At 43.4% G+C, this 16,156-nt stretch overlaps 1 protein-coding gene across 11 annotated transcripts in view; it reads right to left on the bottom strand.

The window, feature by feature from the left end:
- OSBPL1A (oxysterol binding protein like 1A) overlaps positions 1-16,156 on the bottom strand; it is a 235,807-nt gene that overhangs the window by 201,694 nt on the left and 17,957 nt on the right. For 10 of the 11 annotated variants that reach the window (XM_086372945.1, XM_086372944.1, XM_086372948.1 and 7 more), the window contains 3 exons: positions 15,095-15,217; positions 6,905-6,990; positions 5,908-5,982 (listed from right to left, as the gene is read on the bottom strand). In XM_086372945.1, coding sequence (XP_086229071.1) covers positions 5,908-5,982; positions 6,905-6,990; positions 15,095-15,215 — 282 coding nt within the window. In that variant the 5' untranslated portion in view covers positions 15,216-15,217. The remainder of the gene's footprint in view (positions 1-5,907; positions 5,983-6,904; positions 6,991-15,094; positions 15,218-16,156) is intronic. The other variant, XM_086372949.1, reaches the window with a different exon arrangement.

The following is a 16,156-nucleotide window of genomic DNA, read 5'->3' as shown; positions in this document are numbered from 1 at the left end:
TCACTTTGTCCTCATTTGGCAGAAGGGGCACAAGAACCCTCTAAGGTCTCTTCTGTAAGAGAACTAATCTCCTTCACAAAAGGTCTACCATCATGACTTAATCACCTCCCAAAGGCCTCCTAATACCATCACACTGGGATTTCTATCTCAGGGGAACACAGACATCCAGTACATAACAGAAACCATGCTCAGACGTTAAGACAGTTTTTTAAAAATCAGCAGAGACCTTCCCTGGTGGTCCAGTGGTTAAGAATTTTGCTTGTGATGCAGGGGATGTAGATTTGACCCCTGGTTGGGGAACTAAGATCCTGCATGCTGCGGGGCAACTAAAATCATGCCACAACTACTGAACCCATAAGCTGCAACTAGAGAATTCCTGTGCCACAGTCAAAGATCCTGTATGCTGCAACCAAGTCCTGATGCAGCCAAGTAAATATATAATTAAAAAAAGAAAACTTCTCTCTCTCTATATATATATATGTATGTTTAAAAAGAGAGAGAGAAGAGACACCAGCAGGCCAGACACATTCCAGATTTCACAGATGAAGACTAAGCAAGTTAATAAAAAAAATATACATATATAATAACCTCAAGGGGAAAAAAATCAGAATTCTGAGTTGCTAAAATACATTATACAGAATGTTTAGTTTTCAGTAAAAAGTTGTGAAACATGCAAAAAAAGGAAATATGACCCATCCTCCCAAAAAAGCAGTAGAAGCTGACTTGCAGTAGGTCCATATGTTGAATTTAAGTTCAGTTCAGTCACTCAGTCTATCCAACTCTTTGAGACTCCCATGGACTGCAACTCGCCAGGCTTCCCTGTCCATCATCAACTCCCGGAGCCTCCTTAAACTCATGTCCATCGAGTCAGTGACGCCATCCAACCATCTCATCCCCTGTCATCACCTTCTCCTCCTGCCTTCAATCTTTCCAAGCATCAATGTCTTTTTCAATGAGTCAGCTCTTTGCATCAGGTGGCCAAAGTATTGGAGTTTCAGCTTCAGCATCAGTCCTTCCAGTGAATATTCAGGACTGATCTCCTTTAGGATGGACTGGTTGGATCTCCTTGTAGTCCAAGGGACTCTCAAGAGTCTTCTCCAACACCACAGTTCAAAAGCATCAATTCTTTGGCACTCAGCTTTCTTTATGGTCCAACTCTCACATCCATACATGACTACTGGAAAAACCATAGCTTTGACTAGACAGACTTTTGTCAGTAAAGTAATATCTCTGCTTTTTAATATGCTGTCTAGGTTTGACACAACTTTTCTTCCAAGGAGCAAGCGTCTTAATTTCATGGCTGCAGTCACCATCTGCAGTGATTTTGGAGTCCAAGAAAATAAAGTCTGTCACTGTTTCCACTGTTTCCTCATCTATTTGCCATGAAGTGATGGGACCAGACGCCATGATCTTCATTTTTTGAATGTTGAGTTTTAAGCTGGCTTTTTCACTCTCCCTTTTCACTTTCATCAAGAGGCTCTTTAGTTCCTCTTTGCTTTCTGCCATAAGGGTGGTGTTATCTGCATATGTTGAATTTAGCAGAGAGAAAGTATAAAGCTGCTGTTACATGCCCCAGAAGTTTAATATCCAGAGGGATAAAATGATATAGTAAAGAATATTTGTATAAAACAAGAGCAGACAGTAAAGGAGAGACAAAGGAACAAAGAACCTGAGGCATATAGAAAATGAATACAATATAGAAAATGTAAGTCCAAAGTTATAATAATTAAATGTGAATAGACTAAACAAAGGTCCATATAGTCAAAGCTATGGTTTTTCCAGTAGTCATGTACAGATGTGAGAGGTGGACCATAAAGGCAGCTGAGGACCAAAGAATTGATGCTTTCAAACTGTGGTGCTGGAGAAGACTCTTGAGAGTCCCTTGGAGAGCAAGGAGATCCAACCAGTCAATCTTAAAAGAAATCAACCTTGAATATTCATTGGAAGGACTGATGCTGAAGCTCCAATACTTTTTGGCCATCTGATGCAAAGGGCCGACTCACTGGAAAAGACCCTGATGCTGGGAAAGATAGAGGGCAGGTAGAGAAGCGGGCAACAGAGGATGAGATGGTTGGATGGCATCACTGACTCAATGGACATGAGTTTGAGCAAACTCCAGGAGATCGTAAAGGACAGGGAAGCCTGGAGAGTTGCAGTCTGTGGGAGTCTCAAAGAGTTGGACAGGACTGAGCGATTGAACAACAGGCTGAATACGACATCAAAAAGGAGAAATTTTCAGATGATAAAAACACACAACTGAGTTATATCCTGCCAACAACAGACATGTTAAATTCAAAGATACAAAGATGTTGAAAGTAAAAGAAGGGAGAAAAGACATAACTAGTAACTGTAAGAGCACTAGAGTGGCTACATTAACATAAAACAAAATTAACTTTATGGTAAGAAATATTACTGAAGGCAAAGAAAGACAAATAATGATAAAAAGTTTAATACATCAGGAAGGTATGCATATGCCATATAACATATCCCACATAATCCCACCGTAAATGGATATGCATCTAACAGAGCCACAAAAGTTATGAAGCAAAACCCGACAAAATTAAAAATACACAATTCAAGAATTATAGTTGCAGACATCAATACCTCACACTCTCAGTATCTGATAAAACAAATCAGTTAAAGATAAGAGATTTGAACAGTCCTACCAGTAATTTAACCTAATGTGCATTTATAGACAGAGAAGGCGATGGCACCCCCACTCCAGTACTCTTGCCTGGAAAATCCCATGGACGGAGGGGCCTGGTGGGCTGCGGTCCATGGGGTCGCGAAGAGTCGGACACGACTAAACGACTTCGCTTTCACTTTTCACTTTCATGCGTTGGAGAAGGAAATGGCAACCCACTCCAGTGCTCTTGCCTGGAGAATCCCAGGGGCGGGGGAGCCTGGTGGGCTGTCATCTATGGGGTCGCACAGAGTCGGACACGACTGACGCGACTTCGCAGCAGCAGCATTTATAGAATCCTCTGCCTCAAAGTAGATATTTTTTCAAGCACTCAAGGAACATTCTCCAGGACAGATCAAATGCTATACTGTGAAATAATTCGTAATAAATTTTAAAAGAGTTTAAAATACATTGTTCAAAAAATAATTTAAGTAAGTTATCTGATCAAAAGGGAAGTTAAATTAGAAATTAACAATGGAAATTTTGGAAATCTTCAAATATTTGGCAAACAATATACTTCTATTTAACCTGTGGGTCAAAGAAGAAATCACAAGGAAATTTATAAATTACTATTGTTAATAACTTTACACAGACAAATTAGACAACTTGGGTAAAAAGGGAAAACACCTAGAAAGACAAAATAACCAAAACTGACTCAGGAAGAAGCACAAAGTCTGAACAGATCTGTATTAAATGAAATTGATTTGGTAATTTAAGACCTTCTCTCACAGAAAATCCAACCATAGATGGTTTCACTGGTGAATTTTATCAAATATTTAAGAAAGAATAGTACAAATCCTTCACAAGCTATTTCAGTAAGCAGAGGAGGAAAAACCACCTCTCACCTCATTCTACATGGCTGGTATTACCCTGTTACCAAAGCCAGATGAACACATCTACAGAAAACTACAGAGCAGTATCTCTCAGGAATACAGACCCAAAGAATCCTTAACAAAATATCAGAAAATAGAATCCAGCAACATAGAAAAAGGATTAATCAACACCAAGTGGGATTTATATAGGAACACAAGGCTGGCTTAACATCTCCAAATTAATGTAATATACCATATTAATGGGCTTCCCATGTGGCTCAGCTGGTAAAGAATCTGCCTGCCAATGCAGGAGCAGCAGGAGTCATGGGTTTGATCCCTGGGTTGGAAGATTCCCTAGAGTAGGAAACGGCAACCCACTCCAGTATTCTTGCCAGGATAATCCCATAGAGGAGCCTGATACAATTCATGGAGTCACAGAGTTGGAGTCACAAGAGTTGGACAATTGAGCAACGCATACACTCACAGTATTGAGTTATAAACAAAAACCACATGATCATTTCAAAAGACATGAGAGCCATTCATGATAAAAAGGAAAAACAAACTAGAAACAGAAGAAAGCTTCTTGACCTAATGAAGGGCGTCTAAGAGAAATTTACAACTAACATCATTCTTACTGGTTAAAGACTAGATGCTATTCCCCAAAAATAAAATAATCAAGGCAAAGATTTCTCCTCTTATTGTATTCAACACTGAACCAGAATCTAGTTAGTAAACCAAGAAGGGGAAAAAGGATCTTGCGTTTTAGAGCAAGAAGTACATTTGTCTTTATCTGCAGATGGTATATCCGGTATATAGAAAATACTAAGGGCTCTGCCAAAACATACTAACACTAAAAAGCAAGTTCAGCATGAACACAAGAACAACATAAAAATTGTCTTTCTATTCAGCAGCAATAAGAAATCAAGAAAAGAAATTAAGAGAAAAACTCCATGTAAGATAGCACCAAAACAACTACAATGCATAGGAATAAATTTAACCAAAGAATACAAGATCTATATATTGAAAACTTCAAAATATCACTCAGCAAAATTAAAGATCTAAATAAGAGGAGAGGCATTTGATGTCCTTGGATTGGAAGGCAGTGTTTTTAATCTGTCATTTCTTCCCAAATTTATCTATAGGTTCAAGATAACACAATCTCTATCAAAATCCCATCATAAGAATTGACTGAATAATCCTAAAATTTATATAGAAACAAACTTGACTGAGAATAGAAAAAATAATTTAAAAGATCAAAAGGTTGGAGAATTTACACTGCTGCTGCCGCTAAGTCGCTTCAGTCATGTCTGACTCTGTGCGACTCCGTAAATGGCAGCCCACCAGGCTCCCCCGTTCCAGGGATTCTCCAGGCAAGAACACTGGAGTGGGTTGCCATTTCCTTCTCCAATGCATGAAAGTGCAAAAATAAAGTGAAGTCACTCAGTCGTGTATGACTCCTAGTGACCCCATGGACTGCGGCCCATCAGGCCCCTGCATCCATGGGATTTTCTAGTCAAGAGTACTGGAGTGGGATGCCATTGCCTTCTCCAAACTTACACTACTCAATATCAAAACTTAATTACAAAGCTACTGTAATAGGACAGTGTGTTATTGGTGTAAGGATAGAATATAGATCAAACAAAGAGAACGGAAGTCCAGAAACAAACCCATTTATGATCAACTGATTCCCACAAAAGGTGTCGAGGCAATACGGAGGGAAAAGTCTCTCCAATAACAGAAGACAGACTAAAAAACGTGGTATATGCATACAACAGAACGTTATTCAGCCCAAAAAAGGAACAAATTACACGCTATGCCATGGATGAAACTTAACTATATTATACTCAAGAAGTTAGACACAAATGTTGATATGATTCCATTTACAATAAATGTCTAGAAAAAACAAACATCTAGAGACAGAAAGCATATCAGTGGTAGTCTGAGGCTTGACAAGAAACAAGAAATAAATACAAACAGGCACGAGGAAACTCTGTGGCAAATGGAAATGCTCCAAAACTGGACTGTGGTCATGGCTGCACGACTGTGTAAACGCATCAAAAAAACCACTGAACTGTATACTTACAGCAGGTGAGTTTCAGGCAGTGTAAATTATTCCCCAATAAAACTGTTTTAAAAAATGATAAAGAAGGTGCAGGCGTTCCCCAGTCCTGGGGACACAAGCAGAGACTGAATGAGCTTCTATCAGGGACACCAGAGTGGAGCCCCATGACCTTCGTAATTGACCTCACTGTCTGTCACTAAGAGCCTGTGGTCTTTTGGACCCAAAGTGCTGGTATATACATTTTTTGCGGCTTTTCCCAGTTGCTATTCCTAGGGCTATAAAGGAGAAAACATTTGTGAGTGCATTTCCAACATTTCACTTGCAAACACTGAACACAGAATGTTTTTCACCTTTCGTCCTGTAAAGGCAGCCCGATGAAGCGGCGTGTCTCCCATGTCATTCAGTACATTTACTTCCGCACCAGCCTAGTGAACATGAAAGCGTTAAACATCTTCCACATACCAAGAAACATACAAAGGTGAAAGTAACTCCCTAAGAATATATTAAATATTTTAAAAAATTAAAATACTCGTTAACAGTGACTGGTTGTCACTAGTAAAAATAACTCAGTTCACATTAATATACTTGGTTGGCCAAAAGGTTTGTTTGGAAAAACCCAAACAAACTTTTCGGCCAACCCAATAGTAAGCTTCCTGAAAGTAAAAATCTACTTGGTAGACAGAAAACAGTTTCTTTTGTTCAAAAATCTATCTGCCCTTCACTCTACTTTAGAAACACAAACATTGAAGAAAAAAAAAAAAAAGGAAAACCGTCTCTGAATAAAACAGCATAGTTTCTCCACCAATTTAATAAGTTTTAGGGGGAAAAAAGAAAGAGATATCACCAATTAAATGGTGGAGGAACTAGAGGCTTAAGTGCCACGTTGGCTCCCAGATTTCATATTTGGGGCCAACAGATCAATTTTAAAATGTGATCCAATTTCAGAAATATCAGTATGAGTGAAAAATTATTCATCACAGAACTGAGAAATACGAGTTCTTAAATTACACAGTGCTCATTAAGAGATTATGACATTATTTTTTAAATACATAAAATGTGCTTTGGCTATTTTTTAAACTATGCTCAAAAAAACAATGTAGTATCTTCATTAATTCCTATGTCTATTTTTGCAACTTTAAAAAGTCAATAATGTAAAAATCAAACAACTAAAAAGACAGAATTTTAATTAAGCGAATCAAATTGGTGTATTTAGCAAAGAAAAATCAAGTGATAAGCAATTGCTAAGGCTGTTATGCATTATAGCCCAAATGGCTTTTCCTAAGACTTCTATAATTTACACAGTAGCTATAGTTTTTATTTATTGAAAAATCAAAGCCATAAAAATACCTTTAATAGATCCTGGACCACCTGTCTATGTCCAAAATAGCATGCCAGGTGAAGAGGTGTCCAGCCCAAATTAGACTTACTTCTTCCTAAAAAAAAAAAAAGAAAAAAATGGAAAGAGGCATTTTTAAATGTTATTGAGGTAACTTTACAGTAAATTTTCTCCCTAGTAGCTGCTCCAACATCCTGGCCAGGGGGTCCCTCTCACCCAGCATGGCTGATGTGTGGGAGGCACGAGACTCGACACTAAGGAGGGTTTGGAGTGAGATGGATTAGGACTCACAGGGCCCAGATTCTTGCCACCTTCTAACTCAGTGCCCTCTTCTTAAAGGGGGGCAGGAGGCCTGATGGGGGTTATATTCCGACTAGTCTGTGGCTCTAAGGTGCCGAGTGTCTAACCATTTTGCCACCATCAAACGAAGATGCGGTTCTCTTGGCCACAGCATTTCATGAAAAGCACCTCTTTTTGAAAATCTGTCCTGTGTTAGAGGGCTGGATACGAAGAGGAAACTAAGAACCAGTCTTTCCTGTGTCTGGAAAGCAGTCAGCGCTGCAGACAGGGACTGAAAACGGAGTCCTGACTTCAGAGAAAACCTCGGGGAGATGAGGGTAAGGGTTACCAGTGTGGTCGAGTCCAGCTAGAGGACAAGAACCAAAAGAAAAGCGATGAAATGTCAGATCCCAGCTGAGGAGAGGCGAACAACCGAGTGTGGTGAAAACGAGATCCCAGCTGAGGAGAGGTAAACAACCGAGTGTGGTGAAAACGAGATCCCAGCTGAGGAGAGGCGAACAACCGAGTGTGGTGAAAACGAGATCCCAGCTGAGGAGAGGCGAACAACCGAGTGTGGTGAAAACGAGATCCCAGCTGAGGAGAGGCGAACAACCGAGTGTGGTGAAAACGAGATCCCAGCTGAGGAGAGGCGAACAACCGAGTGTGGTGAAAACGAGATCCCAGCTGAGGAGAGGCGAACAACCGAGTGTGGTGAAAACGAGATCCCAGCTGAGGAGAGGCGAACAACCGAGTGTGGTGAAAACGAGATCCCAGCTGAGGAGAGGCGAACAACCGAGTGTGGTGAAAACGAGATCCCAGCTGAGGAGAGGCGAACAACCGAGTGTGGTGAAAACGAGATCCCAGCTGAGGAGAGGCGAACAACCGAGTGTGGTGAAAACGAGATCCCAGCTGAGGAGAGGCGAACAACCGAGTGTGGTGAAAACGAGATCCCAGCTGAGGAGAGGCGAACAACCGAGTGTGGTGAAAACGAGATCCCAGCTGAGGAGAGGCGAACAACCGAGTGTGGTGAAAACGAGATCCCAGCTGAGGAGAGGCGAACAACCGAGTGTGGTGAAAACGAGATCCCAGCTGAGGAGAGGCGAACAACCGAGTGTGGTGAAAACGAGATCCCAGCTGAGGAGAGGCGAACAACCGAGTGTGGTGAAAACGAGATCCCAGCTGAGGAGAGGCGAACAACCGAGTGTGGTGAAAACGAGATCCCAGCTGAGGAGAGGCGAACAACCGAGTGTGGTGAAAACGAGATCCCGGCTGAGGAGAGGCAAACAACCGAGTGTGGTGAAAACGAGATCCCAGCTGAGGAGAGGCGAACAACCGAGTGTGGTGAAAACGAGCGGTGTAACTCAGTTTAGGGAAGAAAAAAAAAGGCACTGTAGTTTAGAGCTGAGAAATTTCAGAAGGTCACCCAACTTCCCAATCAAGCTTGAGAGAATACAGCTTGTCACAGCACCAGAGCCCCCTGCCCTGGAGGGTCCACTGAAGCCCAGAAGCCCCCTGGCCCCCCGAGGAGGAGCTGGAAGAGAATGGCTGCTCTCAGCTCCTGGATTCAGGTTTGGGGGCCAACAGAAATCCACCGTCAGCCTCGCTGTGCCCAGAACAGACCTTTAACCGCTCCTAGAGGGACTGCCAGTGCCAACAGTGTCCCTGTGACTGTCTTCCGTTCACTAGCCTCCAGCCCTGTTTCCTCTCAACGGGCGCCCACCAGAGCCCCTAACTCCAGAGGCAACACATCCGTGAGCCACAGTCTGTCTCACGTAACCTTTCTCTTTACCCTCTGTCCTTAACTGGCAGCTAGCTCTTTCTGATGAAAGATTCTCTTTTATCTCTTGGACAGGGGAGGCCCTCCAGTTTCCACAGCCCCACTGGTCCTCACGGCACAGAAGCCCCGTGACTCTCGCCATCGAAACCCAACTCAGTCTTTGGTCAGTGACCTCACTCATGTTACGATCCCTCTGTTGAGGCTCCTGCCATTAAGCACAGCTACCCCATCCTCCACCCCCACTCCAGAAGGCTTTCTCCGCTGCCATCTACAGTCTCCTAGTGGCTCACCCCTCTCCACTCAACTCTGGGCAACACAGTCTCTCTCTGGGGCAAATCCTACCACCGCCATTGTCTACTGCAATTCAGTAACCTGGTGTCTCAGACTCTCAGCTTCCCTCATTTCCCCACAAACGTGGCCTCTGCTCTACACTGGGTACCTGATCCCAGAGCCTGAGTCCGAATATCACTGTCATGTCTGAACTCAGGAACAGAGTCCCACTTTCCAGCTTGTTCACACAGGCAAATCCCCAGCTCATTCTTCAATGTAACCAACCGTCAAGTTCTTTAAACACTTTGCTTATGTGTAAACATCCCCACCATCCTCACTTCTTTCAATCAGTCCAGCGTCTATTTCTTGGTCCTCACATCAACATTTCTCTGCCGATACCCTCCAATATCCTATCTTTGTCACAGCAGCTTAGAAAAACCCCAGAGTCTAATAAATACATTTGCTCAATTTGTCTATAACCACAGTCAGGTTGCTAACAGCGGTGGAAGAAAAATAACAGAACCCCGTGGATTCGTGGCTTCATCAGGTCAGGATCTCACGCTTAGGCAAAGCCCTCACCAGGGTCCTTGCCACAGCGCCCTGTTCAGGGGTCTCTCCTACGCGCCACCACAGATACTTCAATCCCCACTACTCCCCTCAAGCCTCTTTCCCAGACACCTGCTTCTCCTCTCAGCTTCAGGGAAAAGAGAAGTTTTCATAGGACTCTCTGGGTTTCGTAGCAACCAATCCACCCCCACACCTCTGCCCACAGGCACCCTTCCGCCCTTCCTCCTGCGGCCTCAAGATAATCACACTTCCCATACCCTGGATCCCATGCTCTCCTCCTACTTTCTGGGTGCTCCTTTTCCTCCTTATCTTTAACCGCTCCCTTTTTCATCGCAAATAGGAAGGAACAGATAAGCATTTGCAGGTCTTCCATCCAACGAGCAAAAGCACCCAATTCCTCTCTGGTCCTGAACCCCCTCTGACCATTGTCCCCTTCCTTCTCGCCCTCCCCTTCCTCATCTACACTCTTTCCACCTCGTTCCCTCCAGGAGCTATCCACTGACTGCAGACCAGGTTCACTTCCCACCACAACACTAAAGCTGTCCTCACTTTATCCCAGTAAGTTGTGCCGCCGGATCCTAGGGGCACTTTCCAGCAGGCAGCACACTGCGTCACTGGACAGTGTCAGCCAGCCCAGCCCACGAGCCTCCAGAGCCCTGCACCTCCTCCGAGGGCTCTGTGCAAACTTGCACTTTCTCTACTTCCTCTGACTGGGCCATTCATCACTGGAATCTCCAACAATGACACCTCCTGGCCCTTTCCCACAGCTTTACCTGCTTATATGCTTGTGACTTCAAACTCCACATTTCCATCTCTTACTCAGTTCTACCATTCAACTCTCTACTGTTTACCTCCACCTGGAGGACACAGGAATACCTTCTGCTCAGGAAGCACAAAGTTGAACTCACTTATCTCACACATGCACACTCGCACACAAAAACTCCCTGTCCCCACTCCCACTTTTCACCATCAACTGTCCCATTATTCACCTCACTTCTCAATTCAGAAAAAAGCTGCTGATGCTGAAGCTCTAATACTTTGGCCACCTGATGTGAAGACCCGACTCACTGGAAAAGACCCTGATGCTGGGAAAGACAAGGTAGGAGGAGAAGGGGGCGACAGAGGATGAGATGGTTGCATGGTATCATCGATTCAACGGACATGAGTTTGAGCAAACTCTGGGAGATACTGAAGGACAGGGAAGCCTGGTGTGCTGCAGTCCATGGGATCACAGAGAGTCAGACACGACTGAGCAACTGAAGAACAACATCCACTTTTCTATGACCATACCACCCTGAAAGGGCTCCATCTCGTCCGATCTCAGAAGCTAAGCAGGGTTGGACCTGGTTAATACTTGGATGGGAGAAAAAAGTACCACTTGCTGGCTTTCTCCTTTCACCCCTCCCACAACTCAATCAGTTCGATCAATTCTACCTCCTAAATGTTAACTATATCTAAACACTTTTCACCACTCCCACTGCTTCCAGTCCCACATGACCCACAGCAGTCTCCTTTGAGTTACTCAGCAGCTTCCTCACATCTAATATTTCCACATGGGACTCTGGATCAAGAAGATGACATTTCCAAAATCTTAAATTATTCTTAAAATACTCCAAATATCCTTTACACTCTTTACTATTATAGATATCCAAAATTTTTGATCAGTAAGAAATAAGTTTAGAAATATGTACAGAAAATCGTACCCTACACTGAATAGTACAACACTGGGAAACACCAGCAGATATTATGGGTGATGGGCTTCCCAGGTGGGGCTACTGGTAAAGAACCCGCCTGCCAATTCAGGAGACAAGAAAGACGGGAGTTTGATCACTGGTAGGAAAGATCCCCTGGAGAAGGAAATGGCAACCTACTCCAGTATCCTTGCCTGGAAAATTCCATGGACAGAGGAGCCTGGTGGGCTACCGCCCACGGGGTCACAAAGAGTCAGACACGACTGAGCAACTGAGCACATACACACATTATGGGTAATACTCAACAAAGTGAGAGGACAGCATCGTACAGAATCATCTCTATATTACCAATACAAGCTCTTACTTTGCTTTAAAAACTTATTTCTTGGAATACTACTCACAGAATTTATATAAAGCATGTTATTCAAACATATTAGCATTTATTTGCAAGACTGTCTCACCATTAGCAATAGACGAACACACACTTCTAACGTGGCAACAGCTACAAACAAAACTGCCCAGTTAGCTCCTCCTTTGTGCCCCAAGCCTAGAAGTACTGACCTTCACCTACATAGTTCCCTCTCTCCCTTCAACCTGACATCGTATCGGCTGGATTCCTTCCAACCAATCACATCTCTATGTTGACTGTTGAGCTTTAAATCCTGCAGAAGAATTATACTACACTTTACCATTTTCTCAACTTCTCAGGGTTTGGAAAAACAAATGAGATAGAAAATCAAGAAGCGGCAGGCACCGAGACTGAGTTTTCACAGGCCCAGTCCCAACTCTCCCTACTCAGTCCTGTGGGTGAACTCACCTCACCTGATTATGCTGTTCCTCTGCATAAACCCTTCAACCCACCCTTAAGACAAGCCTGACTGACAAGTATAATGAGGGTGAAATTTTGAAAAAGCATTAACTGTCTCTCAGCTTTACATTTCCTAGCAGGTGACTTTCCAAGAACTAGCCCGAGGTAACCATGGTCAGGGTGGAAGTTGAGTAGAAAGTAAAGGGTCCCTGATGATGATCCAACCAGGCATGCTTCTGGCATTCAGAACAGAACTCCAAGGTAAAGATTAAGAGCCAGGTCTCCATTTTATATACGGTAATGTGTATGTTTCAGGGCCATTCTCTCCAATCATCCCACCCTCTCCTTCTCCCACTGAGTCTGAAGCCAGTGCTCCGTGACAGCCTGGAGGGATGGGGGGCAGGGAGGTGGGAGGGGGGTTCAGGGTGGAGGGACACAAGCGTACCTAGGGCCAATTCATACTGATGGATGGCAAAAACCATCACAACATTGTAATTACCTTCCAATTAAAAAAAATTTTTTTAAATAGAACCAGGTTTCTGGTGAAGGATGAGAAGATTTTTAGAATTCGTTTTGCATTCCATCTCGGGCTAATTTTTGGACAACTCAGAGCATGTTTTCTTCCCTGCTGCAAAGATAATACTCTGTCCCCACTGAGGGTGAGGCCGTGAGGTCTGTTGCTCGAGTAGAGGAGGACAATGTGACATGGCAGAACAAAATACCCATTAGGGACTCAGGGCTATGTGAGATGAAAAGACGTAAGATGGGACACGTGGCTCCTGACCCTGAGCCCAGAGAGCGAGGTAGGTCCAGGGAACAATGAGAATGGGTAGTGACAGGTGGGATGCTAGGAAAAGGGCCCCCAGCAGGCACTGAGCCGAGCACCAACCTGCACAGCGGCCAAGTCAAAGTAAACTCGGCAGTGCGGGCAGAGGGAAGGTCAAATGCTGGTCCCCAGAGCTGCTCCAAGCCTCCACGTGTCACTCAAGACCCTGTGGCCACACCCAAGGAGTGTGTCCAACGTGAACCAGCAAGCCTAGGCCACGTGTCGGATGGAAGATTCGAGAGAGGGTCAGGGTGACACGAAGCCAGCAAGAGCCAAGGTGAGACTCCTGAGGCAGCCGAGGAGCATATCTGTGCTTGTGATAAACTGAAACACCTGGGTGTGACTCCCTGTGTGTTTTACCTTAGCTACAAGGATGCGCTAGGAAGAGAGGCTGCAGAGGAACCAAAGGCAGTACACACAGAGAAAGGCTCGCCTTCACACTTAAAGGCCACCTTAAAAAAAAAAAGGCCACCTTAATGAGATGGGCTTCCCAGGTTGATGCTAGGGATAAAGAAACCGCCTGCCAGTGCAGGAGACAAAAGAGACTTGGGTTTAATCGCTGGGTCAGGAAGATAGTCTGAAGAAGGAAATGGCAATCCACTCCAGTACTCTTGCCTGGGAAATCCCATGGACAGAGGAGCCTGGCGGGCTACAGTCCATGGGGTCACAAAGAGATGGGCACGACTAAAGTGATTTAGCACACACTGAGATGGGAGAGGACACAGGTGAGAGGCTCTGGGAGGCCAATCGTTTTACAAAAAAGCCACTGTGATGGAGGGACCCGAAGACTAACATTTAGTCCTCCAAACTCCCAGAAGGAGAAAGCGCTTGTTGAAACATCTGAGCCAATTTAAAAAATAAATTCTATGCACACCTGAGTTTAATGTATTTGTAACCGTGCTACACAAGACACGCTGTGATTTGGTGGCTGCTACTTACTCACCCCTCCTATCTGCAAAATCCCTGCCATCGAGGCTGCTTCTCACTTGGCACGTGACCTTTCTTCTGCCTTGAGCCCTTTTCTTCTCTATTTTTACCTGGTACGTCTATGCACTCTTCATATATCACCTTAGGATGAGTTCCTCCAAGAAACTAATCCTTCAAGTTCTAGTTACATACTTCTTATATATTCCATGATACTCTACATGTCATAGCTCCCATACTTTGTACATATTGTACAATAAAGACTAGTCTGAGCTAGTAATCTACCAATCTCAGTGAGGGAAGGATCCTGTCTGACAGTATTTTAAGGTACTTCACATGATCCTGGGCATACAGAAAACACTCAAAACTGCTGCTTCAACTGCAATGTCTTTGAGAAGAAGAAACTGTCATAGCATGTATCCTGTGGGCTCATCTCATTAAGATGGCCTTTTTTTTAAGGTGGCCTTTAAGGTTTGTAGTAGGCCTTTAAGGCTTTGTAGTTCATAAGGTTTAGGATCCATGACAATTTTAAGACTGGATCTCAAGTTTGGGGGAGAATGGATACATGTCTATGTATGGTTGAGTCCCTTTGCTGTCCACCTGAAACTATCACAACATTATGAATGGGCTATGCTCCAATATAAAATAAAGAGTTAAGAAAAGAAAGACTGGCACTCAATTTCTCTTACTTAGAGGGGAGTAGAAGAGTACCCACTCTTACAGGGCTTCTTCCTAGGATAAGAGATGGAAATTTATGGCAGGCAAGTTCAAAAGGATTAGCACTAAATAAATGATAAAGTAGTGAATACGTGTGTGTGAACTTAGTCGCTCAGTCATGTCCGACTCCTTGCAACCCCATGGACTATGGCCCACCAGGCTCCTCTGTCGATGGCATTCCCCAGGCAAGTATACTGGAGTGGGTTGCCATTTCCTTCTCCAGAGCATCTTTCCAACCCAGAGACTGAACCCAAATCTTCTGCACTGGCAGGCAGATTTTTACCACTGAGCCATCTAGTGCATACTCACAAGAAAAAGTGAAAAAAGACATTCAAGGCTTACCTTTGCAGTTAATGTCAGCAATTACTTCATTCCTTTCCATGGTTTCTAACAGCTGTCTTACTTCTTCAGCGTTGCCATTTCTGGCATGATGGAGAAGCTGTTGTTCTGCGTCTGTACTCATTTCTAGATTTAAAAAATAGTAACACTGCTATTAATCTAAGAACATATATTAGCTTTTGGATGTTCTGCCAACAGAGAAAGGGGAAAAAATCATCTTCATTTTGTAGCTAATAAGACAGACAAAAGGAATAATTAAACAAATCAGCTGCAGGGTCAAAATTTGACCTCAAGACTCTGTGCCCTGTGTATTATTACTGAAGCCTCAGCTTCCTTACCTGCAAAATACAATCAACTTCATGACCTGTGGTAAGATTGTGTCTATGAAAACTAACTGTCAAAGTATTTTGTAAATAGTTATTAGTATAACATTAACAACCTTATGTCTATAAAGTTAAAATATGGCAATTCATCAGTTCATATAGAATTATCAAAAGACTGAAATGATCTAAATGAACACATTGGAAACTTGTGAGAAAATAAATGACAGATAAGGATCCTAGAGCCACCATACTTATCAATAAACTCTCATTTTCTTATCAAGCTTCAAGACAACTATAGAGGAAAACAACCAAATTTAAAGCATTTATCCCAGAAAAAATAGAAATTTCTTTCATACTAATGATCATTTGGGCTTCCCCAATGGCTCAGAAGGTGAAGAATCCACCTGCAGTAAAGGAGATGTGGGTTCGATCCCTGGATTGGGAAGACCCCTGGGGAAGGGCATGGCAACCCATTCCAGTACTCTTGCCAAGAAAATCCCATGGATAGAGGAGCCTGGCCGGCTGCAATCCACGGGGTCACAAAGAGCTGGAAATGACTGAAGTGACTGAGCACAATAATCAGTTAAAGGCAAACAGATCAAGCAATGGTATTTTTTGCCTACCTCATTAGCACAAATAAAAAAAGTAAACACACCAAATGCTGGCATGAACAGAAAATGTGCAGTCCAGTAAACCGTTAATATTATGCATATTATATATGACTTGCACCCAAGTTATTATA

Source organism: Bos grunniens, chromosome 24 (genome assembly GCF_055505025.1).
Source record: "Bos grunniens cultivar Pamir isolate PY7600 chromosome 24, Bosgru_T2T1.0, whole genome shotgun sequence".
NCBI lineage: Eukaryota > Metazoa > Chordata > Mammalia > Artiodactyla > Bovidae > Bos > Bos grunniens.
Note: the sequence above shows the minus strand (reverse complement) of the source record. Positions and strands in the feature narration are given on the sequence as shown.